Source organism: Lathamus discolor, chromosome 3, assembly GCF_037157495.1.
Source record: "Lathamus discolor isolate bLatDis1 chromosome 3, bLatDis1.hap1, whole genome shotgun sequence".
NCBI classification, from domain to species: Eukaryota; Metazoa; Chordata; class Aves; order Psittaciformes; family Psittacidae; genus Lathamus; species Lathamus discolor.
This window is the reverse complement of record NC_088886.1, coordinates 59,874,183-59,900,986: the sequence shown is the minus strand read 5'-3', so window position 1 is coordinate 59,900,986 and position 26,804 is coordinate 59,874,183. Positions and strand designations below refer to the sequence as shown.

General features: G+C 44.5%; 1 protein-coding gene across 2 annotated transcripts in view; it reads right to left on the bottom strand.

Annotated features, from left to right (window-relative positions):
• Window positions 1–26,804, bottom strand: part of ARHGEF4 (Rho guanine nucleotide exchange factor 4) — a 110,150-nt gene that overhangs the window by 23,777 nt on the left and 59,569 nt on the right. For both annotated transcript variants that reach the window (XM_065675518.1, XM_065675519.1), the window contains exon 4: window positions 18,859–18,998. In XM_065675518.1, coding sequence (XP_065531590.1) covers window positions 18,859–18,998 — 140 coding nt within the window. The remainder of the gene's footprint in view (window positions 1–18,858; window positions 18,999–26,804) is intronic.

Here is a 26,804-nt window from a genome sequence, read left to right as displayed (position 1 = left end):
GCCATCTTAGCTTCTTCAGCCAAGATCTGAGGCAGGCTTGAATGAGTTACAACTAACATACTGATTAACACTTACATGTCAACTGCATGTGAAGTTGAGGAAGGTGAAAAACACTGGGTTCCCTATAACAAAACTCGACACAGATACCTGACTGATCCTGAAGTATCAAACACCTAGACAGGCAGTGCAAAGAGAAATTCAAAATTCACCCAACATTAAATATTAAAAGTGTTTTCAGGCTCTTAGCGACCCACATTGACACCTGCAGCAAACAGTTTTATAACACATACCTCCAATGACTGCTTTGCGATCTTGAAATTTCTTATTAGAACTGTTAAATACAAGAACAACTCTACTTTTCTGGTTCCCATCTGGTACCAATAATCTGGTGAAACTGCCCTGTGCAGGGGTAATACAAATTACCCCATAGAGGGAAGGGGAAGACAATTTCACCAAGGGTTGCATTACCTCTTTCTATAAGATACTTCTCTCCCAGGTTATCCCTCGCTATCCTGGACTCCCCATAGGCCTTGGAGGAAGCAGTTCTTTGCTTTATTTCTCTAGCAGAAGGCAGGTTTTCTGCTGGGGAAGTCTCAGGTCCTTTGTGTCAACAACTGCAATGTTCCCCAGAGAGGAGAGCTGCCCTGCAGGAAGCAATGTGGCAACTCTATCTCAGAGGCATTAACTGTCCAAACTCATGTTATTCCAGAGACATGCATTTTCTCTCTAGTATCAGTGGTGAGCATTTTGGAGCACTGGATCAGCTGTTCGCAGTACACTCCTCTACCTCCCAATTACATGCAACAGCTGCTTCTGCACAAGCTTTGATGCATCCAAGCAGCAAAGGCAAATGACTCTGCCTCCCAGACACAGATGCTGTAGGCTGGGCAGAACAATGGGAGCTTTCTGGAAATAAGGACCCCATACCAGGTATGGCATAGATGTGGTAAAAGTGGGAGAAGGGAAAGAAAGAGTTGCAGCATTGTGGGAACACTTGGCTGCTCACAGCAAGGCTGTGCCTGCCCCAGGAGGCATCCCTCAGTTTGGTATTTGCTCCATTACAAACCCAGAAGAGTCCTGGCAATAGGATATCCCCAAACTGAGCAAGCAGCAGCTAGCAGAGGGTGCTTCATCACCACAAGACCAGCTCCAGCAGCCTAATCAATTTTGCAGGATACTAAATAAGCTCCTGGAACACTTCCTTGAAGCACCTTCCTCAGCACTGTTAAGAAGAAGCTACAGGCTCCAGTTCAGCGACAAGAGCCGCCCAGGGAGCATTTCAGTGACATGACACCGAGCTAAAGAAGAGAATGAGTCACTGTGTGAATCTAGGATCAGTCTTGGCTGGTAGACATTTGTGCTCAGCTTACCAGCTGCCCCACGTGGCTTCTATGTGTTGAGCCAAGTGTTTGGATTATGAATGGAGCTGACCTACCAGACACTCCTCCAGAGCTAGGTGTCTATGAGCAGGCCCTGTGTATAACTGCAATTCTCATCTAACATCAGACTGACAGGAGATTTCAGTGACAAGATGTGTTTTACGCTATCCAAGATACGGAGCAGGCAAGACAGCAGTAACAGACAGTTCACACACATTGCAGGGGCTGTCGTGGTTGATGCTTAGGCCTATTACTGCTCCCACTGCTGGCCAGAGCAAAATACTCACCCACCAGATGAGGGGTGAGAACTTCTGAATGCTCAAGCACTTTCAGAGCCTGCTCAGACCTGGTGCATGATTTACCCTCACCAGCAGCTGCCAAAAGCTTTCTGACACTGACACCTATGATCCCAAAGGCATACTTGGGTCCCTCATCTCTCATTTGAAGGCTGGGGTATGCTTTCACATCTTTCACTTGTCCTTTCTAACAATCCTTTTTCCACCTTACACCATGAAGTTCTAATTCCAGCTGTAGCTAAGACCACAGGTACAGTTTAGAAGGGAGAGAAAGCAGATTTGTCTGAAAACCAGTGTTGTGTGCTGAAGTTTGGGTTTGCTTTTTTTTTTGAAATGGCAACTTCAGGAAACTACATATACTGGATGGGCCCAGTGTCCATTTATCACAGTGTCTGGTTAATAGGGTTAAATTGGCCTAATTTGAGATTTTTAATAGTTCAGAACTGTTCATCTATGTAAGAGATGTCTAGAGAAGTGCAGAGAGCTGGGGCCTGCTACACACCCCAGCACTGCAAGAAACTCTCCTCTCTCAGGACAAACGATCTTTCATACCTCAGACATAGCAGATAGGAGCTCATGAAGTACCAGTTTCACTGCTCTGCGTGCTAAAGTGACGTGGTTTTCTGGAACACAATGTCTTAAACACACTCACATAAACCACTAGTACAGAGTACATCGCTCATAATGACAGAGACAACATCATCATCCGGCCTTCTTCAACATCTCATCTGACTTCAGAAGCCATAAATATTCAGGTCTGAAAGGACTGCAGTAACTTCAGCCATTAGTGCCAGTAAATGCACTGCCTTCATGAAAGCTGTACTTAAACTGCGCATTACCTAACACATTAAATGAAGGATCCTGCTGATTTTTACGGGTTTGGATCTTTTGCACAGTCTCCAGCACAAATGCAAGCAGTGTCATTAAGAACAGCGCACTGTAGCTTTCTTTCCAGTCTGTCTTCCTCCAGGAATCGGTCTTCTTCAATGCCATAGAGTGTTACTCCATCAAGGTGCCAATGTCCAAGTCTGGAAGTGCTGTGACACGTTGATGATCAAACACCACTGGGGTGAGTAGGCCTGGAGTGAGCATGCTGCTTTGCTGCCCTTCCCTCCTAACAGGTCTACATGAGTGCTGCTTGAGTCACTTCCTCGCTGTGCAAGGCTACTATTAGCCAGTGAGAAACATGTGGCCTGCATTAGTGTACTACGTTGTGGTTCTGCCAGCCATTTTAATACACATAGCAGATAAGCACTGAGATATAATAAGGAAAATAGGATAAAAGCCAACAAAACACTCCTTCCACACCACTGCAGCGCTTATTCAGCCTGAATTCCTGATGCACTATTGATCAATCATTTTGGCTAATTGGGCATTACTCACACCACTGCACAGTGCAGTGCTGACAAAGGCAGAGCAACAGAGGCTTTACAGGGTTCTGCTTTTGACAGAAGGTGTTTACACGTAGCAGGTCCTTGTGTAAAGGCTCATTACAGGATGACTGTCCCTCTGCAAATGAAGCTGCAGCACTTTGAGCTTCTCCAGGGTTGCAAGTGCTCCGTATAGGCACAGTATTGTCATGGTTAGGATCCAGTGCCATGCAGAGCAGTTCCGATTAAGCAGGTTGGCTCCATTACCTCTTTGCCTTTCTCTGGTTTAACAGTGTTCCAAACTGCAAGGCACAGGTGATGACAGGAGGAGAGTGAGGGGAGCAGGGTGGGGAAGAAGGTGATGATCAAAAAACAAAGGAGGGATACTCTGAGACACACAGTTACCGTAACAGCAGACAAGCAGACCAGAGGCAGACAACGACAAGCTGACCTGCTGATTTGTCGCCCAGTCCTGGAAAACCCCATGCACCACACCACTACCGGCGGTCTTCCTTCAGTGAAATGCCAAAAGAAACATCAGCACCACGTTGACGATGATGAGGAAGAGGAGGATGACAAAGACCACTACCCGCTGGGTCTCCGGGTTCATGTTGCAGCGGAGGAAAGTGTGAAGTGCGCTCCATTTGTGCCTGCTTCGGTCGGGGACCTTTGCCATGGCTTCAGCCCCCGGAAAATGAAGGAAAAAAAAAAAAAAGCAGCAAGCTTGAGTGACTGCTGTACAGCTCACAGCAGGGGCACAGATGGGGCAGAGGGCTGTGAACAAAAGCTGGTTTACAGCTCTCAAAAGCAGAAGTCTAAATGGCTCGACTCAGCCATTGCTGGTCCCGCACAGCACGTGTGCCAAAACGCCCCTTCCCCACCCCCTTATCTCAGGGGGATGCTTGTCAGCACATCCGTGGGCTTCCACGTCTTCTCACGGCCGAAGGAACCGTCGTCATCACTTTAGCAGAACGAAGACGTTGAATTCCTCCTTGCAGGAAGCCCCAGCGTGCCGGAGCACTGCAATCCGGGCTGCGATATTGGCTTTCCAGAGAGCGGCTCAGCTATTTGCTGGGCGCCGTCTCCAGGATCTATGCAGGCCCTAGCAACGCGCGGTGTGCAGGGGAGGCTTTTAAGGAGGGTCAGGAGCGGATTAGGCGGCTGCTTTTTTAAACCCTTCCACCCGCACTGACAGCGTGCCTGCGGTAGAGACAGGTCCTGCTGCGCCGGGGAGGGCAAGGAAATCTGTCCCTGCAGCGGTGCAAGGGCACGGCGAGGGCACACCTGAGTGTGCAACAAGCTGACGGGTGTCTGCAAGTCGGATAGCGGAGATGCAGTACTCTCACTGGTGGTCCAGAGAAGCGGCTCCTGTTGGATAATGTTGTCCACTTCCCAGCAGGATCCTAGAGCCGTAAAGTCCACAGGACCGAGGCACTTAAATCTACAGGCTGTCAAGGGAGTTGTGGAGTCTTCCTGTCTGGAGACATTCAAGGCCCACCTGGATATGTTCCTGTGCAAAAAGCCCTAGGTGGCCCTGCCTTGGCAAGGGGGCTGGACTGAATGATCTCCGGAGGTCCCTTCCAACCCTAACCATTCTGTGACTGAAATCTCTGCAACCAGAAAACCTCTAGTCAGCTCTGCAGAGCCTTAAACATGCTTTTATGAACTTAATAACTTGCTGCTGGATGGTGAAGCTCACCAAGCATCAGGCTGCCTAGGGTACACTCGCAGATGCCCCAGCCTAAGCATAGCTCCCACCAATGTCTGGACAGAATCAGAAGGCACTCCTTGGAAAGGTCAGGGATGGTTCCTGGAGAGTACCTATCACAGAGAGGCTCTTTAAATACAATTGCAGCCCTTCCCTCTAGTCAGTAAAGGAGCCCATCTTTTACTCAGCAGCTAGCAGTTATAGCACTTCCCAGGAAAGGGACCCAGTATTCAAGTCCTTCACTGATGGGAGGTAATTCCACATATTCCAGTTCTCATGTGCTCACCGCATACACACACCCTCATGAAACTGAGAATATAAATTCAGCAATCCAGCCCCTGGAGCCAGGGCTGGATGATAGAGCAGTTACTGTGTGGAGCTGGATGCAAAGTGGATGACTCTGCACTTTATCCAATAGTTCCAAACATGGAAAAAAAGAAGATAAATCAAAAAACCCAATGTGTATATATATATATGCGCACATACTCACACATTCCTAGGAGCAGGCACCACAAGTCATGGCTCCACCCTTAAACATACTAACTGCTAAATACCTATGGTAGCATCCATCTCTGGGAAGGGCAATGAGGGAGCAGGCACATGATGTGGGTATGAGCAGAATGCATTCAGCTGCTCTCACAGTTGAAAGAGTAAATATAAAAAAACAGCTATCTTTTCAGGTGTTAGCACATCAATGCCCAAAATGCTTCCTGAAGAGCTGCATCGCTCCTCTATGTATACGGGAACATGGAAAGTGAGACATTTGAAAGGGAAAAAGTTTAAGAGTTATGGTCTGGCTGGGTATTTTGTTTTTTTCCCCTAAATTGTGCTACCCTTAGCAGGGGTTATACAGAAAGTGCTAAGCAATCAAACAGCTCCCACTGTCTCCTTATGTTTCTGTAACGTTTAAGATGTCTCTTTTAAGCATTATAAAAATCAAGTCTAGCATTATTTCAGTTTGCTGGTTTCTGAAATTAAAGATCCTGAAAATCTCCTTGTCTCTTGCCTAAATATAGAAAAAGGGGAAAACTGCATAAGGCAAGGGCTTGTGCTCTCAGTGCAGCTTCAAGTCCTAATGAGCAGAACTTCGCAATACAGAGCAAACTATTGGGATACACAGGCTGCCCACATTCCCTGGTGTTCTTGAGCTTCTGGCCTGCATTTTCTTAATGGCTTTGAAAAGCCCTGACATATGCACCACGGCACAATACTTAGATCACTAAGCTTGAAGACTTCTATTTAATGGAGGTTCTTCAAGTCCACAGTTGACTTGCATCATTGCACTGTTCAACTCTTGAGCACTTTGCAACTCACATCTGATTTTGAAGGCTTTTCATGAACAGTTTGGTCTAAGCCACCAAACAGTATCTGGGACTTATGCGGATCCTCAAAAGGAATTAATCATGGTGAATGGGAAGCACGATCACAGCAACTACCACCTCTTCTCCTTTAGTCAGTTACACTAAAAGGAAATAAACTCTGGTGACCCACCAAGACACACACTGTGTAAGTCAGACCTCAGTGCCTTCCTGTCTGTACTACACTGCCAGGGTACACAGAACATGCTCACCTTGTGTACATTTTGGAGCATTACACGATGTAAAGTTGCAGTCACCCTTCTGATCCCACATGGAATAAAGAAGCAAGAGCAGAAACTGGTCTTGACAGGGACAAAAACTGCAGTGTGACTCTAGCTGTGACCTGGCTTCTGTTTTCACCCCCATGCAGTGAATTCACACAGTCCTTCACAGAGCCTGTGCATATCATAGACTCACAGAATGGTTTGGGTTGGAAGGGACCTTAAAGCTCATCCAGTTCCAACCCCCTGCCACAGGCAGGGACACCTTCCACCAGAGCAGGTTGCTCCAAGCCCCTGTGTCCAACCTGGCCTTGAGCACTGCCAGGGATGGGGCAGCCACAGCTTCTCTGGGCACCCTGTGCCAGTGCCTCAGCACCCTCACAGGGAAGAATTTCTTCCTAATGTCTAATCTCAATCTCACCTCTGCGCACGGGGGAGTTACTTCCATGGTAACTCAAAGCATTTGTGGGATGGGTGGGTGTGTGTGCGCTGCTAAACACCATGTGGCATTTTTCCGTGACAGAAATCAAGCCTCATTCTTATTCCTCACCGATCAGACATGCTTCTGTGGTATGTGGCATCAGCAAGAGATGAAACAGCTACAAGTTTTACCTTGTTTTACCTTGTGGCTTGTAGTAAAGGGAGACTTAGTTTGTATAACTATCAGTGAGCGAGCACATTTCAACTAAGTGTTATACAACATTCACTGGAATCTAATTTGCAATTGTAATAATTTACTTCCAATCCTTCCTCCTCAGCCAGGACTGCACCCAGGGAATAACGCTGCCACTCAAACAGTCCAAGTAGTGAGCACAGAGCAGCTTCCAAGGCCTGACTGCACACGAAGCCATGCTGACAGTCACAGAAGTCAGTCTGTGACCAAGCCTTCAGAGAGTAAATTATTCAAGAACTCCCAGCCTAATAGTAGATAAAGCAGAAACAGAAAGACACCCCTTTGCTTTTCATTTAAATCATACTAATTACTGTCCACCCTTATTAGTCACTTTGCTTGTATGTGCACCAAATGGGGTCTGTTTTAGGAGGCCAGGAGCATACAAGCAAACCTACTTGTTTGCCAGATGAAAAGAGCATTTCAGTATTGTCACAGCTGAACTGGGAACTGAAAGGCACATGTATATAAACATGAAAAATTAGTAACTGTAATAAGCAACACAGGTGCTTCAGTAGAACAAGCAAATAAATAACTGTGGAGACAAGCACTGAAGTTATACCCAGTGCACTGGGAAAGCAAAGAGGATACGCCCAGAGTGAGGCCCCTAAGGGCAACTGTTCAGAGGGGCCAGCCCCACCACCTCTCACAGGAGAGCAGATTTGGAAAGCAAGGCTCTGAGCAGCAAGCTAGATGCCATGCTAAAGCACGTTTCCAAGACTTAGCACAAACAGGGATGTGCTCGCTACAAGACACACAATTTAGCTCCTCCTAAAGCCAAGAATGCATCAGTATTGTAGGCACAAAATAAACTGCTCTGAACATCACCATAGGGAAAAAAGGACACTCTTACTGGGTCATTTATCAACACCCTCTCTTCAACAAGGTGAAAAACAAGTCAAAATATTAACAACTACAAAGACAGAAGTGCTAGAACTGAGCCTGGATTCAGCCCATCTGATACAGACACATACTTTTTGCCCAGCCACACTGACCTGCAGGGCACAGAGTGTGGACAAACCAGGCAGCTGGCTCATGGCTTGTTTGCCTGCTTTGATCAACACAGCTTTGCTTACCATGCTGCACTGATTTCAGCTGGGTTTTTATGGGGCAGCGTTTTGGAACTGTGCTGAAAATAGCATGGATCACACAGGGATGTTTTACTTATTGCTGAGCAGTCTTTACACAGAGCCAAGGCCTCTTCTGCTTCATACACCACCCCACCAGCAAGTCATAACAAGGAGCTGGGGGAGGGTCACCACCAGGACAGCTGACCCCAACTAACCCAAGGAACATTTCATACCATATGATGTCACACTCAGCATATAAAGCTGGGGGAAGAAGAAAGAAAGGGGACATTTGGAGTGATGGTGTTTGTCTTCCCAAGTCACACATGATGGAGCCCTGCTGTCCTGGGGATGGCTGAACACCTGCCTGACCATGGGCAGTGGTGAATAAATTCCTTGGTTTCCTTTGCTTGCGTGCGTGGCTTTTACTTTACCTATTAAACTCTCTTTATACCAACCCACCAGTTCTCACTTGCACCTTTCCAATTCTTTCCCCCATCCCACTGCAGAGGAATTAGCAAGTGCCTGTATGGTGGCTGCATGGTGCTTAGCTGCTTGCTGGGGTTAACCCATGACACATGCAAACCCAGTATGTAAGTACCAACTTCTTACAAGTTGTTCCTAAATAGAGTATCTTCTGAAGTAGCATTACTCTCTTTTTACACCAATGAAGCCACAGACACAAATACGAACTCCCCTGTCCCTCTAGTTGGCATCACATGTTGTTTGGATGCTGTGTATACAAAACTAGAGAGGAAGAGAAGATGTTCAGGACACACAGAAACCTTCAACAGCCCAAGTAACAAACTTCACCTGCATCCACAAGACTGGGTTTCTTTCCCTTCAACCTTTCTTTGACATAAAAAAAATCACTGAATTATTACTGCCCTTTTCATAACAGCTGATGAAGAGCTTCTGGAGGAAGAAGCTTCTATTGATTTTTATTTCATTAACTGGGTGATGAAAATACTTCCACCTGTGGAACCATTTCAAAGGCATCTTTCAAAAAAGAATCCAGGCTCTGAGCGAACATTCAGTGAACAACTTTCTACTAGGTTTTCAGTTCAGCAATCAAAAAGAGAGACTGAGAATGAAACTGTGAGAGGGGCGAGCACTCCTACCTGCAAATCAATCCAAGAAACCCGAGTTTCCTTAACTCCCAAATACCACTTTGCCCAGCATCCAAACTAAGCAACTACCAACCCTGTTATACACTGAATTAACCCTCAGTAACAACTGCAGCTTAACGCCTCCCTAACTGATGTCATTCACTACTGAGCCACAGCCAGGAAGCATCAGAAGAAGTACAGCTTCTTAAACTGCATATGATCATGTATTTCTAAAATGGAAAGCAGTCTGTCAGAGGCCCACAATTTGCTCTGAATTTTACAGTGTGTAACACTCTTACTAGAGCACAGTTACTCTCACTGCATGTTTCTCTACCTAGTACTGCATGGTTTAAGCCCACACAGCTTTTACAGACAGTACTTCCTTGGAGAGTTTACTCATGTAATACTGCCAAAATGTTACAAGCTGTCCTCTCTCTTGAGTCCCAAGATTCAGGAGATAATTATCAATGGATAGAAAATTAGCCTGACAGTTTCTTTGTGCAGTGCACAGATTAAGGCACAGCCACACTGGTACACTGCAAGGAAAGCAGCCATTTAGATGAGCCACCCCTTATTATAAAACAAAAAAGATAGACTTAAACCCTAAAAAAATTACAGAATGTGCTTAGCAACCAGTCTTTTGCTTTCAGACTCCACTAAAGCTGGAAAATCAAGCTCTCCTAAACCAACTTTTAGTTTCAAGAATAGCAACAGTAACCATTAACATGTTTGAGGTATCTGGGAGTTATTGACATGGGAGCACCCAGCATCACACACAGAAGATAACGCATGTCCAGGGTGGATGTGACTAGTGCTGGACATGCACCTGGGTTTGACTGAGGGTGAAAAATGCTCTCTCAATACTGAATAACAGATGACAGGCAAGGGACATACATACAAGAATGGTTGGTGAAGTAAGACAATGCATATTACAATAGATGTGGTAGAGCAAGGAACAAGCAGAGAGAAGCAAAGACAGGCTGGCACAGTCCATGCCAGGAAAATAGATCTTTCCGATACAAGATTAGACATGGGCAGAACAAAGGATGCTCTATTAGTGATGCTCTGAAATAAAGACAAACTAAATAGGAGATACGGTAAGACAAATGAAATTATGCATCCTAGAGACCTGGCAAGATTAACAGCTTGAATGCAGTCACTGGAAAGGGGTCAGAATAAAAGATGACACTCTTACAGAGTTGAGGAACAGACAGAGTGTTAACAACACCCTTATTGACCAAGGGAGGTGGTGTTCAGGAGGTCCTAGAAATTATTTTAATGCTTTAATTTTGATACCCCAAAAATTTGACAGCCACGGATAACAAAGACAAGGAATGCTCTTCATTTGGGCACTATGTGGACATGAATGGAGAAATAAGGGAGAAACAGGCAAAGAAATACTCCGAGAAAGTCAGAGAAAGGAGAGAGGGAACTGGTACGAATAAAGTTGTGCGGCCTGAAGCAGCTAAGGACAGAGGAAGCTGCAATGAAGCAGTGAAAAGTCTGGATGAGAAGGGTATGAGTAACAGTGCAAGGTGAGTGATAAGATTAATGTGGTGACTAACAGGGAGCAGAGGAAGATGCATAGTGTACAGAGCCAAAGAACCACTAAAAGGTAAGCCCTGTAAGAGTATCTAGGAGGTGGTGGTGGGGCGACACACAACAGGGACAGGACTTACTTTTTTTGCTTGTTTCTAGACCATAAGACTCCTTTCTTTCTGGGTATATGGGAGTTTTCAAGAAAGCCGTTCAAATTTGGGCTGTCTGGCACATTCTGTTGAGCCCACACATTATAAAGTATGAGCACAGGGTTCCTTTAGCTGCAGAGCAGTGTTGACACTTCTGACTGCTCAGCCTCCTCACCTCTTACAGAATATACCAGTCTTGTGGATGCAGAAAACAGGAAAAATGCTTACAAGTCACAGCTCTGTAAAGTTCTACCAAGCTGCCATGTAATAATGTTGAGGATCCTCCTTCATTGTCTTCTGATGCAATTAAAGGAGCCAAAGGAGAGCTGAGGAAAACAACAATCTCCATGGAGTATGAGCATAAGAAAAGCTATGAGAGGGTAAAAGACATATACAAACCGTGAGTAGGAAACAGGCTAGACATTCTTACGCCATGCCCAACAGAAAAGCAGGACAGAAACTTTATGTAGTCAAGCAGCCTTCCGAGGCCACATTTTCCTTATACCTCTGGTTTAGAGCCAGCAGGCTGGAAAAAATGCAGCAGAACAACATACCCTGAAGAACAAGTCTAGGTGGGCTGTTCTCCAAGAGCCTGTGCCACTGACCAAGAAATTAGTCAGAATCTAAAATACAGCTCAGAAGCAAACATAGTAAGCGGCTGTCAAAATGATCAGCAAGGCAAGGATGGGAAATTGATAGCCCCAAGAGTAAATGAGCAAGGTGCTCCTCTGCTTTACTAGCAATGCATACATTAGGCACAGAGGAACATGAAAAAAACCCAGGACATTCAGTCCATACTGGATAACTCAAGCAGCCTGCTTTCTTTTCACAAAACCCATTGACATGAAGACCTGCCAGGGGCAAGTCAGTGGAACAGCCAGAAGCAGGATCCTCTCTAAAGATTACAGATACAAGCAGATAGAAGTATGACTGAAAAGAATAACCTATACCAACACCTTTGTAGTTCACCATTCCCTACAACTTACATTTACCCTCAACCCAGAACTGCAAGAAATAGGCTGAACTTAACATTCAACTGCTGCACAGCAGCACGGCTCTGCTCCTGTCCTCTGAGGCTCTCATCACACTTCCAACTCAATGCAAGTCTGACAAATTATGTGCCACAGGGAGGTGTGTTAGTCAGTCCCACAGTCCCTACTCCTGGGGACAAAGGCTGCTGTGTGTGCTTGCCCGCAGAGCACATGTGTGTCCCAGTGTGGGAGTAGTGGGGTTAATGCAAGCAGCATCTCCTTTTGTGGCAAGGAGCAGGCATGTGACTGACCTGCACTTCAACAGTGGCTCTCCCAGGGCACGCTGAGGGCACTGAGCAAGGGCTGGCCTCAAGCACCCCCAGAGTGAGGGGGAGTCTTTCCATGAGCCTCAGGAAAAGGGGGGCTGGCACTTCTGCAGCTTGGTTGCTCTCACTGATCTTTCTTCCCTCTACAGCTCCCACAGTTTTGCTGCTTTTATCGGAGTGGTAACATAAAACTACAAGGAATCTGCCAATGCTTTCACTGTGCTAAAAAACATGGTTGAACCTGCTGCTAACTCTGCCCTCAGTTTACTGAGTGCAGGACATGGAGCCTTGGCCACACAACTGAAGCTACCAGGGAAGATCCTTTGAGGGATTAACAGTGCTCTCTGACGGGCCAGAAGAGCCAGGAAGGATTTTGTTTTTCCACCACTGGGTTCAAGTGTCTTCTGGGGATTAGTTAAAAAACAAAACTGCAGAGAGGAGCTGCTCCACATCAGGATTTGGAGAGAGAAGAACAAATCCAAGAAATGTTCTGATATCAAAAACATGTTGAGAGGTGCCTGAGGTACAAGTATGGTATAAACGCAGATATACACACTCCTCTGTCTCTATGCAAACACCTAACCTCTACACTAACCTTTATCCAGCATTCCTACTCTGACACATTCTTTCTTTATCCCCTCCTCTCTGCAAATCTTTGTACCATTTATTGTGCTGTTCTCCATCACAGGTGTTTCTTGAACTAGAGAACTGGGGCACGGACATCCCCAAAACTATTTTTAGAATGAAGACTTTGGCAGAGTGAATTGTAACACCAAGACCCTGCAAAACAGACCAGTGTCTGCACAACATCAGGCTACCATTTCAATCAGGAATAACTGCAGCTTAATTTATGCTACACTTTTGAAACCATGTCTTAGAAGGGGGGCAAACATTGCAGTGCTTCTAATTTCTTCCTCCCATAGAACAGCTATGGAGAGACCAAGGATCCCAAAAGCTAAACAAGGAGCTCCCAAGAACAGCTAGTGAGATACAACAAGGCCAAGGTCCTTCTCTGTATCAGACAGAGGGCAGGTTTGAAAGGAAGGCTCCCACTTTACACACAAATGGTGAAATCATTCACTTTCACCTAGACACATCCTTGATTGTTACTGCACAGGGCCTTATCAAGCATGTGTGTGCCACAATCAGGTCCTGCAGGCAGCACTGGTTGAAGGATGGCAGGTTAGAAAGCCTGTGATTGGGTGCATGTGAGAGGTCTCAGCAGGTACTGACCATCAGGACCTCAGAGGGTTGGTGCCAGCCTGCCACACTAGTGTAGCAGGGCAACGGTTTGATAGTCTCACTGGCGCCTTGGTAAATGGTCCTCACGCTACAAGTGGCAGGCAGGAGGCCAAGACCTTCTGCAGTGTAACCCTTAGTTCAACAGGATACAATGCCACTGGTGTGGATTAAAAGATCTCTTAACTGGATGCCAAAGCATTGGAGGGTGGTTGCAGCCTTCAACACAAAGAAACAGCCACCTCTTGTGATCAGTATCATCAGTAGATGCCATGTTTTCTTCAGGTGGTGGGGAGCATTGGGCAGTTCTAGAAACCCACAGATACTCTGGATAAAATACAGGTGGGCTTTGAAGTGATTTGGCACAAGTAGCTTCAGGAGTTATAGTGCTGTTGGATCTTTTTTTCTCCAAGGGGAAAACTACTTGTGGAGCCAAGCCTCCCTCTGCACCTTAGTAACAGGAAAACATTTAATGCAGACAAACAACAGATATTATTAAAGAGTGCCCTAATAGTCACAAGCTGTCATTAACAAGCGTTAACAGGAGCTGTTAGAGTCTTTACAATTTAACAGCTGGCAGGGCTGATGTAAGAACTCCAAAGCCATCATGCTGCCTCCAGTTATTTCCTTTGAGTGTTGTATTTAGGTCTGGTTTACAGCCACAGATGAGAGTTTGGGCAGTACTCTCCCCTCCTTGAACATGTCAGTACGTGTATGGGGATACACCCATGCCTGCAGAGAGGTGAAACATAGAGGCTACCTCTCCTATTCTGCTGTTTCAGTCTGGCTCCCGGAAGGTGTAATAAGGTCCATTCAGAGACTGACCCCATAACCCAGACACTCCTTTATGTGTGTGCAGGGCCCCTTCCACTTTGTCACCTCACAGTTTTTGTTCAGGAGTTAAAACTGTGATAGACCCCATGTGCTATTCCTCCCCCAAGAACTAAGCTAAGCCTGGGGTTTTTTATTTGTTCCTGATGAGTGTCACATTAATAGGGCTATTTAGAGAAAGCATGGGTTGGAAGGGACCTTAAAGCTCATCCAGCCCCAACCCCCTGCCACGGGCAGGGACACCCCCTAGAACAGGTTGCTCCAAGCCCCGTCCAACCTGGCCTTGAGCACTGCCAGGGATGGGGCAGCCACAGCTTCTTTGGGCACCCTGTGCCAGCGCCTCACCATTCTCATACTGAAAGTCACCTTTCTTCCTTATGTCTAATTTCAATCTCCTCTCTGTCAGTTTAAAACCACCCTCCCTTTGTCCTGTCACTACAGGCCCTTGTCTTTCCTCAGATGAGTATAATCCACAGTGCAGAGTGAGCTACCCTGGCTTCCATCACCCACTCTTCATTTCCAGCCTGCTGGCAGAGGATCCCTTGAGCAGGGGATGACCAAGCCCTAATGCTGATGAGGCAGAGGAAGTGGCTCATAGCAGCTATGGCTGCCCATGGCAGAAAGCAGAAATATGGCTCTGGTGACCCCTGGGACCACTTATCTCCTGATCCTCGTATTTGATGGTCATAATTGCTACGTAGTATTTGAATATATGGATTTGCTTTAAATCCATTGCCCTCTGAAACAACCTCAGAAGTTTGCAGACCTGAGAACTGTAAAAATAAAATCCATCAGGCAGTAAAAGAAGTTACAATTCTGACTCCGTACTCTTAACATTCGTATCTGAGCCCTGTACAGAGTTATGCAAGCACTTGGGAACAAAAACTAGGATCCAGTAAAGATTTATATCCTTTGGGGAACACTATTTCTTGTCCTTGGCAGCACTGAGCTTTATACTGTAACTCTGCAAATAAATCATAATTGCTGCTCTGGACCACAGCTGTCAACCTTGTTTGCAGAAATACTGAAGACAGAAAATAAGGAATTAAACCTTCTGGAAACAACAAAAAAGAAAAAAGAAAAAAAAAAAAAGGGGGGGGGTGGCATTTGTTAACTGGTTTCTATTCAATTTAGTTATCAGTTGGGAGAGCCATATACTCAATATATTAAAATATAAAAGTGGTAATGAATCTCTTATCCCAGATTAGTTATATATTGCTTCCACATGATGAATAATTCTCATTCTGTCTTCAGCCTGAAACACTGTTGTGAACATAGCTTTTGCAACCTATTCTGTACATAAGGGGATGGTAATGTTTTGTGGCACCAGCTTACATTTCTTCTGTCTTTCGAAATTTGTCCTCATGTAGGACACAGGAGATTTCTATTAATTAGAATGTAGATAGATAATGTGAGAAATGCTATGAAGAATATTATTGCTGCTTAAGACAGCCTGGAGGAGCACTGGGTGAGCCTAGAACAACTTCTCAGTGAGTGATCAAAGAGTTTAGCATAAGAATAATGCTTTAGAGACTCAACAGCCCCAGTTATACACTGCTCAGTAAGACAAAGAGAGGACTGCTGAAAGATCTGCTGCCTTTGGCATGTGGCAGATGCTTGTGCCACTTCCTGAGCATGGAATCACAGAATGGTTTGTGTTGGAAGGGACCTTACAACTCATCCAGTTCCAACCTCCTGCCACAGGCAGGGACACCTTCCACTAGAGCAGGTTGCTCCAAACCCTGTCCAGCCTGGCCTTGGACACTGCCAGGGATGGGGCAGCCACAGCTTCTCTGGGCACCCTGTGCCAGCGCCTCAGGACCCTCACAGGGAAGCATGTCTTCCTAATGTCTTATCTAAATCTCCTCTCTGTCAGTTCAAAAGATTTTTCTATTTGAATTACTTTGTTCAATCAGAAACATATATGCTGGAACCAACTAGCTTAATTGCATCTTTTTAACAATGCTGGTTAGCACAAACATCAGTAACATACATATTGGCACTTTAAAACGTAAGACAGTGGTGTTACATGCCCTATACAAAATCCTGTCCTGCTGAAGCCAATGAAGTCCTGCTCTTCCTCAAGGAACAAGAGTTCACATACCAAATACCAAACTTATCAAACACAGAACCATAAGAGATAAGGAAAAAATAGTGGGTCTGGCAGTTATTTCTGAAACATTTAGTGCTTTGCTTTCACAAGACAGTACTGTACATGTTGGGCTACAAGAGGCTAAACGCTCCACATGTTGAACTGCAGTAGCATTTCTTTCAAAGCACAGAACTATATGGACCCCTCACTCAGCAAGACAGAACAAACCCTTTGTACACATCAGATGTTTCCAAGCAAACAGGCCTGAGCCTACTTGTCCAGACCAATTACTTTAAAAGCACTATAGTTTTTCCTCATTATCACTCAAGCATTGGGCAGGGAGGATTTTTGTATGCTTAATATCTCATGTTCTCAACTTCAGTCTACATAGAACACATTTCATAAAGCTTGAAGCTCTGTTTGTCCTGTATGTAATGTTTCTGCACTGACAGGAAAGACCCACAATGCTTCTGCAATACAGATTTTTCTCTTACCACATTTTACCCAGTTAGACTGTGGAAGCAAAAGGACACAAGGATAGGGTCTTCATCCGGAACAAACACAAAGTAAACTCCAAGTCCAATCTAAACACCAAATCTCTTTCCACGAGCAGAAAGAATGCATTTGAAAGAATGTCAGATACCCCAAGAAAATTACTTCCCTGCCTCTTTTCCCATCCCAAACCTTTATTATTGCTTTTTGATTGACTTTCCTTGGCTCTTTCATGCTCTCATGCTGATCTTCTTAGGTGGGCTTTATACAACCTTCTCAGCTTTCTTTTACCCCTCTAGTTTTCTTGCCAGTAATTTTTTCTTTTTTAAGTTTTATGAAAGGTTTCTTTTTTATTTCAAAAGCATTTTCTCTTGATCCAAAATGAGCTAGAACTCAGTGGCTGGCTGTTTTGCTTTTTAATGCAACACTTGGTCTGCCAAATGCCTTAAAAATGTATTTCATCCTTCTCTGTTTATTTGAAAGCTGCTTCTTCCAAGAAGACCAAGAATAATGCAGTTACCATAGTTTCCTTATCCACGACTAATAAAATGCAATTTTGAATACAACAAAACAAAGACAAGACTACTCACAAAATGACACCAAATGATTGGACATTGATATCTTCACCCTACATTACTCCTAGCACTACTATGGAAAATAGCAAAGGCTAATCGATGCCCAGGCTTTGGGTCCAGCAGGCAAGATGAAGATAAGCCTGTCTGATTGCCAGCTATTTGAGATATTTCAATTCCAACACTTAACATGTCTGTTCATGTAAAATTCTTGCCTCACAGATTCAGAAGTTCACATAAGAGATATTGTAACAAACTTACCAAGGCAAGCACCAAAAAGGGAAGGAAGAAAAACCCCACTCTTACAGTCTCAGTGCACACTGTGGGCTGACTCCCATAGTGGTAACCAAGACTCCCTCATAAGCATAACAGGTAAATGTGGGAGAAAGCAACTCAAGGCTTTCTGGTGTTCTACTAAAGTTTGCTTGCCAGTGACAACAGCCCAAAACAGCCGAGGTTAAATAAAAAAGCTCTGGCCACTGTTTGATAGCCCTTGGATGTAAAAATACAGAACAAAATACAGCACGTCTCTTCCTTACCCCAGGCACCCAAGGACATAGTCAGGGATACCGAGCAGTAGGAGCAGGAAAACTGCTAGAAGAGCATTTGCTATTGCTGTTTGTCAAAAGCTGTTATTCTCACTGTGCAGCTGTTCAGAGCCTTTGCAGACCCCAAATGTATCATCCTTATATATATCAAACACACAGGCGCAGAGCCTCAGTCAACAGTTTCAGTTATAGTTTAGCCACAAGAAAACATAATACATCTTTTACCCTTGCCTTCTCATCCTGTGAAGGTCATGCATGTCATGCATTAGACAAAACAATATTTTTGCAGAAAACCAAAACATTTTAAATCCTGTTTGTATGTTGACCATTGCATCAGTTAAAATAAGTAGTATGTTTTTAAATCACTGCTCTCAAGCTAATTGGTGTCAACATTACCAAAGAAAATAGCTAAGAACATTGACTAAAAAGGAATGTCTTTCACACGCCTAGAGTGAATTTATTGGGGTACAGGAAGAAGCAGTGAAGACCAAGCCTACGTGAAGCTTTGCACCCTTCACATCTACCAATAAAGAAGTATATAGACCAATATTATTTTATTTCCTTTTTCAACATTTCCTTTATGCCTTCAGCATGCCACATTTCAAGTCTCACAACAGACCTGGCCAGGCTGCTTGCTGATGGTTTTAAATTTCCCTTCCAAAAACACCTAGAAGGAGAGCTACCTGCCCAAGACTGGTGGCTCTCCATTTCCTTGCATCATTTTTCTCTACTGTCAAGGACAGAATGCTGACGGAAGGCCCAAACCCTGTCATTACCCAGTTGGAAGTGGTACCTCCAGTAAATGACAGTTGAAGCCCCATCCAAATTGCCATTATCAGTTTGGTTGTTGACCTCTCTTATATTTCACAACAAGAACCAGCATCTTTCCTTCCACCTGTCAGAAACCAACCAGCTCAGTACCTCATTGATGGCAAGCTGCTCCCCGCCTCCCCCAGGGTGACCATAGCGGTGGTTGGAGCTCCGGAAGTCCTCATACAGGTCCTCCTCACTTCCCACATCATCTGTTAGAGCTGTCTTATCCAGTGCCCCATCAGTGATCACTGCAACAACAAAAAGAACAAATTAGTATAGACCATGAGATCAACAGCAGCACTGTTATAATCAATGTATATATACATATCAATTATATGCACTTGGCAGACATCGTAACAGCATAAAGGTTAAAAAAAGACAAGGAAACTATATAAGCAATTTCAGGGCACAATTCTAGCCTGGTGCATGCCCATTTTTCAGAGAATTTTGCTCCGTTCATGTTCTGTTACCATAAATGATTGTATCTTTTTCTAGACTGGAAAGTACGATTCTTTAAAAAAAATGCATGTTGCAAAGAAAAGATCAAGAATAAGAAAACAGGCTTTGAAAAACAGCTGCAGGGCAAAGATGACACCAATGTGATTTCATGACGACATCGGCATTTTCACAGGAAACCTGACCAGGTGACAAGCTCATGTCTGCCAATTCACACCTTGATGTTTGTGATTTACAAATCCTATGAGACCAAGGAAACTCTCAGCCTTAGGAAAAATCATTCACCTTCCTCTTTGTCCACACATTTATAGAACTTAAACCCTTTTTGTCCCTAAAAGGGTGTTTGGTACAGAAGTATCCATTATCACTACAGGAGGGCTATACTGCTTAGCACAGCCCGGAATAAGCTACAGATAATGAAGGGTTAGCTGCTGGTACTTAGATCAAGGACTGAGGTTTCAACAAGCATAAGCCTTAGAGAAATAAAAATGCAGCATTTCTACTCCTTACGCAAAAGAAAATGTCACTTTATCTGTTTTCACAGGCAGGAACCTTTTCCTAAGCTCTCCTCAAGTTGCAGCAAATACCACTTCTCTGGGCAACCTGTGCCAGGGCCTCATCACCTTCACAGTAAAGAATTCCTTCCTTATACCTAATCTAAATCCCCCCTGTCAACCATTCCCCCTTGTCCTGTCCCTACAGGCCCTTTTAAAAAGCCCCTCTCCAGGTTTCTTGTAGCCCCTTTAGGCACTGGAGCTGCTCTAAGGTCTCCCCTTCAGGAGCCTTCTCTTCTCCAGGCTGAACCAGCCCAGCTCTCTCAGCCTGGCTCCAGAGCAAAGCTGCTGCAGCCCTCACAGCATCTCCATGGCCTCCTCTGGCTTTTTTCCAACAGCTCCACTTCCCTCTTGTGCTGCTGCCCCGGAGCAGGACTGTGGGGAGGTCTCACCAGAGTGCAGAAGAGGGGGACAATCTGTGTTTTATCAGATGCAGAGAAGAACATGTGACACAGCCAGTGGTTTTAGTTTAAGACTCAACACAGTTATAGAATCATAGAATCATAGAATAGTTAGGGTTGGAAAAGACCTCAAGATCATCCAGTTCCAACCCCCCTGCCATGGGCAGGGACACCTCACACTAAACCATCCCACACAAGGCTTCATCCAACCTGGCCTTGAACACCGCCAGGGATGGAGCACTCACAGTCTCCCTGGGCAACCCATTCCAGTGCCTCACCACCCTAACAGGAAAGAATTTCCTCCTTACATCCAATCTAAACTTCCCCTGTTTAAGTTTTAACCCATTACCCCTTGTCCTGTCACTACAGTCCCTGACGAAGAGTCCCTCCCCAGCATCCCTATAGGCCCCCTTCAGGTACTGGAAGGCTGCTATTAGGTCCCCACGCAGTCTTCTCTTCTCCAGGCTGAACAGCCCCAACTTCCTCAGCCTGTCTTCATACGGGAGGTGCTCCAGTCCCCTGTTCATCCTCGTGGCCCTCCTCTGGACTTGTTCCAGCAGTTCCATGTCCTTTTTATGTTGAGGACACCAGAACTGCACACAATCCTCCAGGTGAGGTCTCACAAGAGCAGAGTAGAGGGGCAGGACAGTTACAGTAGAACTGAATGAAAACAGATACTGCTATCAGCTCTCCTGGGGTCCAAGTTACACATGATCACACAATCAAACTGTCTGCAGAGCAGGGACACTTTGAACCTGCACTTGTAACAGCTTGGAAAGAAAAAGCATCAGTCAGAGGCTGGGGATACACAGGCCTGTTTTTAAGCCCTCACGTCACTCTATAATGCAAGCGCATCTTAGGAACCTAACTGCATCAACATGCCCAGAAAAAGTGCCTATGGGTTCATTAGTTTATTAGCTTATTATTAATGAGAGCAAAGCTCCCCAGTAACACAAAATAAAGAGCTGTCAGAGGTTACAGCAAGACCTGCAAAGATTGTCCCCATCAATGCTTTTATTACATGTGATGTTTTATCAAGGCCGCATCACTTGATTACTTTTATTAGTTACAGTGGGATGTAAAGTCAGTGTTGCAGCTATGAGTTCAGTGCAATAACTTGACATCAAAATAATTGGAGAATAAGCTATTTTTGAACTAAATATTTGACTGTATATGCTTTGAATTCAATAGATACACATAACAGAGCAAAAAGACATAGTCATTGTCTAAATTTGGAGCTCAACTCTATACTGAAGGCAGTTCATGACATGGAGGTGTGTATGAGCTTCTGATTAAAGCAGAATTTTCTCTGGAAGTGTGTAACTACCCAACTACTCAACTTTAAGTGACATTTCATAATATATCAGGCAGTCTCCTAGTTTTGCTCTAGCATATTATACAGAAGTTCTCTACCAAATACATGCCAGTACCATAGGTTGCATATAAAGCTGTTCTAGGGCTAAGACCTAGCCCATTCATAAAAAACTCAAAACCATTTAAAATGCCCTGATATTATAATTTTATGCAGAATTACCATGGTTTGCTTATAGAAAAGCTAATAAATAACTTTAAAAGCATCAAAGTATCACTTTTTGTTCATACACTGAAAAACATTTTCCGATAATAACGAACAACTTCCAGTGTATTAGTACAGCAACATAAACAAATTTAAAATGCCCTTTAAAAACAAATCAAATTAAATCATTTATAAAAAGGGAGTTAATCACTTAAGTCACAACTTTCTTTGCATACCACTGATCTCAGTCTTTCCCCTTATTTTATGCACAGCTTCATTGCTTTTACCTAATGTGGCTTCTATTTTCACTGCTAAAAGTAATTTTCAGCTTGAAAAGTTATTCATTGACATTTTTAAAGCTTTTGTTTCCCTCCTATTTTCCTATTTGTTCTCTCATGTGTGCTTAGATGAAAAAGCTAAAGCTCCAGGGAGATATTTACCTGTATTACTTAAAATGCTCTATATGTCTGCTAAGTGCCTTGAAAGCTGTGTTTGCTTTTACTAGAGATCTGTTTTTCTTCTCTGATCTTACCAAGCTCATCAATTTTCTGCAGTCCCCAAACCTGCTACTGCATTTTGGATTAGTTTTCCTGGCACAAGCATCCTCATGGACATATTTCACCAAAAAACACAGCTTATAGTCACACAAAAGCTCTCAATCCTTGAGGAAGAATGGCCCAAGATAACCATTATATGTTTTATCAAACTAACTAATGTTCCAGGGAAGAATAAGACTAATGAAAAATAAGAATTTGCTCTGAAGCAATGTCTCTGAGACATTATTACAAATAAATAAATAAATAGCCTGGAGTGGTGACCCACTGCACTAGAAATCCATCAAGAAAGTAGGAGAATGAAGGCTTTTAATGTAGATAGTGAATCAACCTGCACAACATAAACTAGGTCAACTAGAGAAGAAGCAAGCACTACACAAGAACCTTTAAATGCAAGTTAACAGAGATTACTGAAAGAGTCTATCATCTTCCTCAAGAGCACAGTACTAGTGAGACAGGCTACTACTATGCTGCACAGCAACCGACTCTGACGCCTCATTCCTGCCCCCTCTGCAATACTCATCTGCATTTAACACTGAAATCCACCGGTATGGTCACAGCTGCCCTCTCCATGCCTCTCTGAAACCCCTGATCTGACCTGTCCCTGGCAATCAGGCAGCCCCAAAGAACAGTATTCTGTAAGGAAGTAGTACCAAGCATTCAATTTACTCCAGCAGATTTCTCTATATTTGATACAGGTGTCCTGATGTTGCCACTAAATGCGGCAACAAACCCTATACATAGGAACACAGTGAGGGGTTTGTCACCACAATTTAGTACTACGACCTTCCATGCAAGTATTACAACTCTGCTTTACACTGTTTTTCCTCCAAGCCCGAGCTCATGATTTATGTCATAAAGTACAAAAGCAGATGGATAATTCTAGCAATAGTAGCTCATAAAAGAATGTCACACAACCCCTTTTTTAATGCATCTGAATAAAGAATAAGGTGTCGAGAGCCTGACTCCATGAAGAGATACTTGGAGGATATGAAGCAGCAAAAGTCGTACTAAAAAATGACACTGAAATCAGTGACTGGCATAGGAGTTCTGTATTCAAGTGCCTGAGCAGACAGCACTTAGGCTACATTCAAGGACAATCACAAAAACAAGAGGAAAAAAAAATCTATATGAATCAAATAAAGCTTGATCAAAATGTTCCAGAAGAAGATATATGGGTTCACCCTTACACCTTCCTACAGGCTCTGGGATGCAGGCATAAACAGTCAGCATTGGGAAGGGTCCTGGCTTGGCTCTCATTGTACCCCCACCTTGCTGAAGAGGCAATGCAAAAGGCTGACACCAAGCAACCCTGAGAGGTACTTGTTACCGAGCTCTCCATCTCATCAGAAAGCCACCGGAGCTGCTGTCAGCTTTGCGCTCTCACACGGAAGAGCCCTCTGTGCCTGCAGTGAGACACAAGCCACACACACAACTCACAGCCCTGTGAGCTCACCAGCTGCATCCTGCTTATAAGTAACTGTGGATAATTTGAGATGCATAGGGGCAGCTGCCTGTACTCTTGGGAGCCACAAGCAAGCCTATGCGACACTGGAAAAACAAAGCGTAACCGGGCTACCCTGGCACAGCCTTGATCTTCATAACCAAGAGAAGATGGTAGGGAGGGAAAAATGAGGGAAGTCTTGTGTTGTTCATCTAGCCAGCAGGAAACCAAAAGAACTTGGGACTGTCTGTGATTAAAGGTCACAGACTGAACACAAATAGTCCATAGTTCAGTTCTGAACCATAGTCCAGAGTTCAGTTAAGTGTGGTGTCACCTTGTACAGGTGACATGGCTCACCATGTCTGAGCTCCTCTCCTCTTTCGAAGGATGGACCTGCTTCATACATTCCAAGTGCCAGCAATTAACAAACACAAGTTCTTGTGGCTGAAAATAAAATACTACCACCACCATGAATAAATAAATCCCACCCTCTCACTGGAGAATCACAGAAGAAATTGCTAGAACAGGCACTGCAGCCCCAGATCTAACAACCTCTTAACAGAGATCTCTCAAAGTCACACAGACTTAGGTCTCAAGCTGGAATAAACCCCAGCAGGTCCCTGTTGGTGAGGAGCTCCAGCTGCATAACTGGGTCAGAAGCCTAAACTATGACCCAGGACTGACAGAAAGCGAGCTTGAGACAGTTACCCCAAAATCTTGATAACTTGTTTTCACCTGACTCACAGCTTACAGGTTTTAGGGTTAAGATGGGACAGAAACCCATGCTGATCACAGACAGCTTCCAAAGCCAAGAGCATCCACAGTTTATTTAAAAGCACATTATATTAATGACAAAACAAACAGCTTTTGTGTATTTGAAGTATCTTTCTTTCCAGTGTGCTTTTTCAGTACCACATCCACACATGCAGTTTGCCTCTGCAAGCACTGACATTTTAAATAGTTCACCGAAATAACAGTAGAAGCCTGATTTACACTCACAGAGCAAATGAATTCAGAGCTAACAACATCATTCCCTCTGCCTCACAGAGCAGAGATTGCTGTGGTTGTGTGCAGTGCCCACAGGAAAGTGCTGCAGCTGCTGAAGAGAGCAGTTCAAGAGATTTAAGATGATAAACCAACAAAAGGGGTGCATAGGGTGGGGAAATCAAAGCCAGACTTCATTGCTCAGGTGCAAAGAGACCCTCCACCCTCCTCTTTGCCCATTCTGAACTGCTAAACCCTCACCTCCCTTAGAAACAGCTGCCATACTAGTGCTGCAGCCTTCATCAGCCCTGTCCTGAGTTACGTGCTTCATTTGTCAGCTGCTTGATATACAGAGGTCCCTATGCAGCTGCCACAGTAAAATCCATCAGAGTGATGTCATCCCATTTCTGCCCCAGCAGTGCAATTCTCCAGCTCTTTACTGTGCTGATGGACCCTCTCACATCAAGCTTATAGTTGCGTATGGTTGTGGGCCAGTTTAACAGGAAGAAGGAAGTCTGGCAAGGAATTAGCAACAAGGGAACAATGACCAGTTAGTATGAGCTTCATCATGGGGGGGGGGGGGGGGGACGACAAACAAAAAAACGTTAAAAAATCCCAACCAACCAAAACCGCAAAACACAACCACCATCAAAAAAACCCCCCACAACCAAGGCCATGTGCCTGTAAAACCACACCTCATAAAGCTATGGTCTTCACGATGACATTTCTGAGCACGTATTGAAACTGCGTTCAGTGAATCTTTGAGGGAAAAATGTAGACCAGGAAGGAGAGGCAGGAAATGTTTAGGTGCAGAAAGCAAGCTTTGTCACTTCCATTTTAAAGAAACATTAAAAAGGGAAAGGACTCAACATTACAAGATCCAATTAACATTTTGGTATAATGCCACAAATGGAATTGCTGTTGTGAATGAAACCAGTTCCTAATTAGCTAAGGCAAAGAGCAAATCCATGCTCGAAAACAAAAAGGACACAGTTCTTGGATGGAAGGCTGAGTGCTGGTCCTCTGTGGGTCTGCTGGGCACATCACCCAGGGTAACATTCATCAGTAATAATGCACTGAGCCACCCACTCAGGTTTCAGGAGTTCTGAATCCCTATTAGAATCTAAATTACTTGCAAGGGAGGCTTAAGGGAGTTCTCAGCTCTCTCGGGTAGTGGAGATAATTACGGGGAAGAAAGATGCAGATTACAAACGGCTCTGCAGCTCCAACTCCTACGTTACCACTTGCTACGCACTTGCAGCTTGGTCTGCTTTGCCTTGGCAGACGTGTTAGAGAGCTGCCCCCAGTCCCTTCCTTGCTTGTTGAGTTGATGCTATGAGTGGGAGAGGACAAGCAGCTTAGCTAGATTTGGAGGAGTGGAAAACGATGGGTAAACCAGATAGGAAATCACATCAATGTACTTTCTTGATTCAAAGCCTGATCATTTGTTGTAAAGCCCCTCTGTTGTACTGCGCACTAACTATTAATTCACTGGCTACGTTCCCATCACAGCTACTGACTTGGAAAAAAGCAGGAATGTCCTCCTACACTGTGTATTTCTTGTTTATTTGCTCAGGTCTGATTACTCATCCATACTGACGTGTTTGCTCTCATTTTTCAGATGAACATTGTTGAAAATACTATTTACTTTATGTCTGGATGATGTTGAACATGATGAGGCCAATTCCAGCTCAGTCCTTTAAGCCTTATCACAATGTAAACATTAAATCAATCATAGCAATCAAAGCTAGCAGCCAAATCCCTTCTAGAATCCAGGCATATTCTTTACCATACCTTCGGTATAATGTACTGGTTGGAAGAGCTGGTGTGTCATTTACTGCCCCAACAGGTCTTATTCAGCTGCTGTTTCAAGGAGTTGGGGGTGAGGAGTGGTGGCAGATCATAGACTCCTAGAACAGTTTGGGTTGGAAGGGACCTTAAAACTCATCCAGTTCCGGCCCCCCACCATGGGCAAGGACATCCTCTACTAGACCAGGTTGCTCCAAGCCCTGTCCAACCTGGATGAAACCATCCATCAATTTTTCAAGTCTCCTCTGTGGAAGACTAAAACGGTCGCATTTCTTGTTTCTAAGAGGCAACAAGCACTGACATTCCAAATTCACGCTGAATTTTTACCTGTCCGCT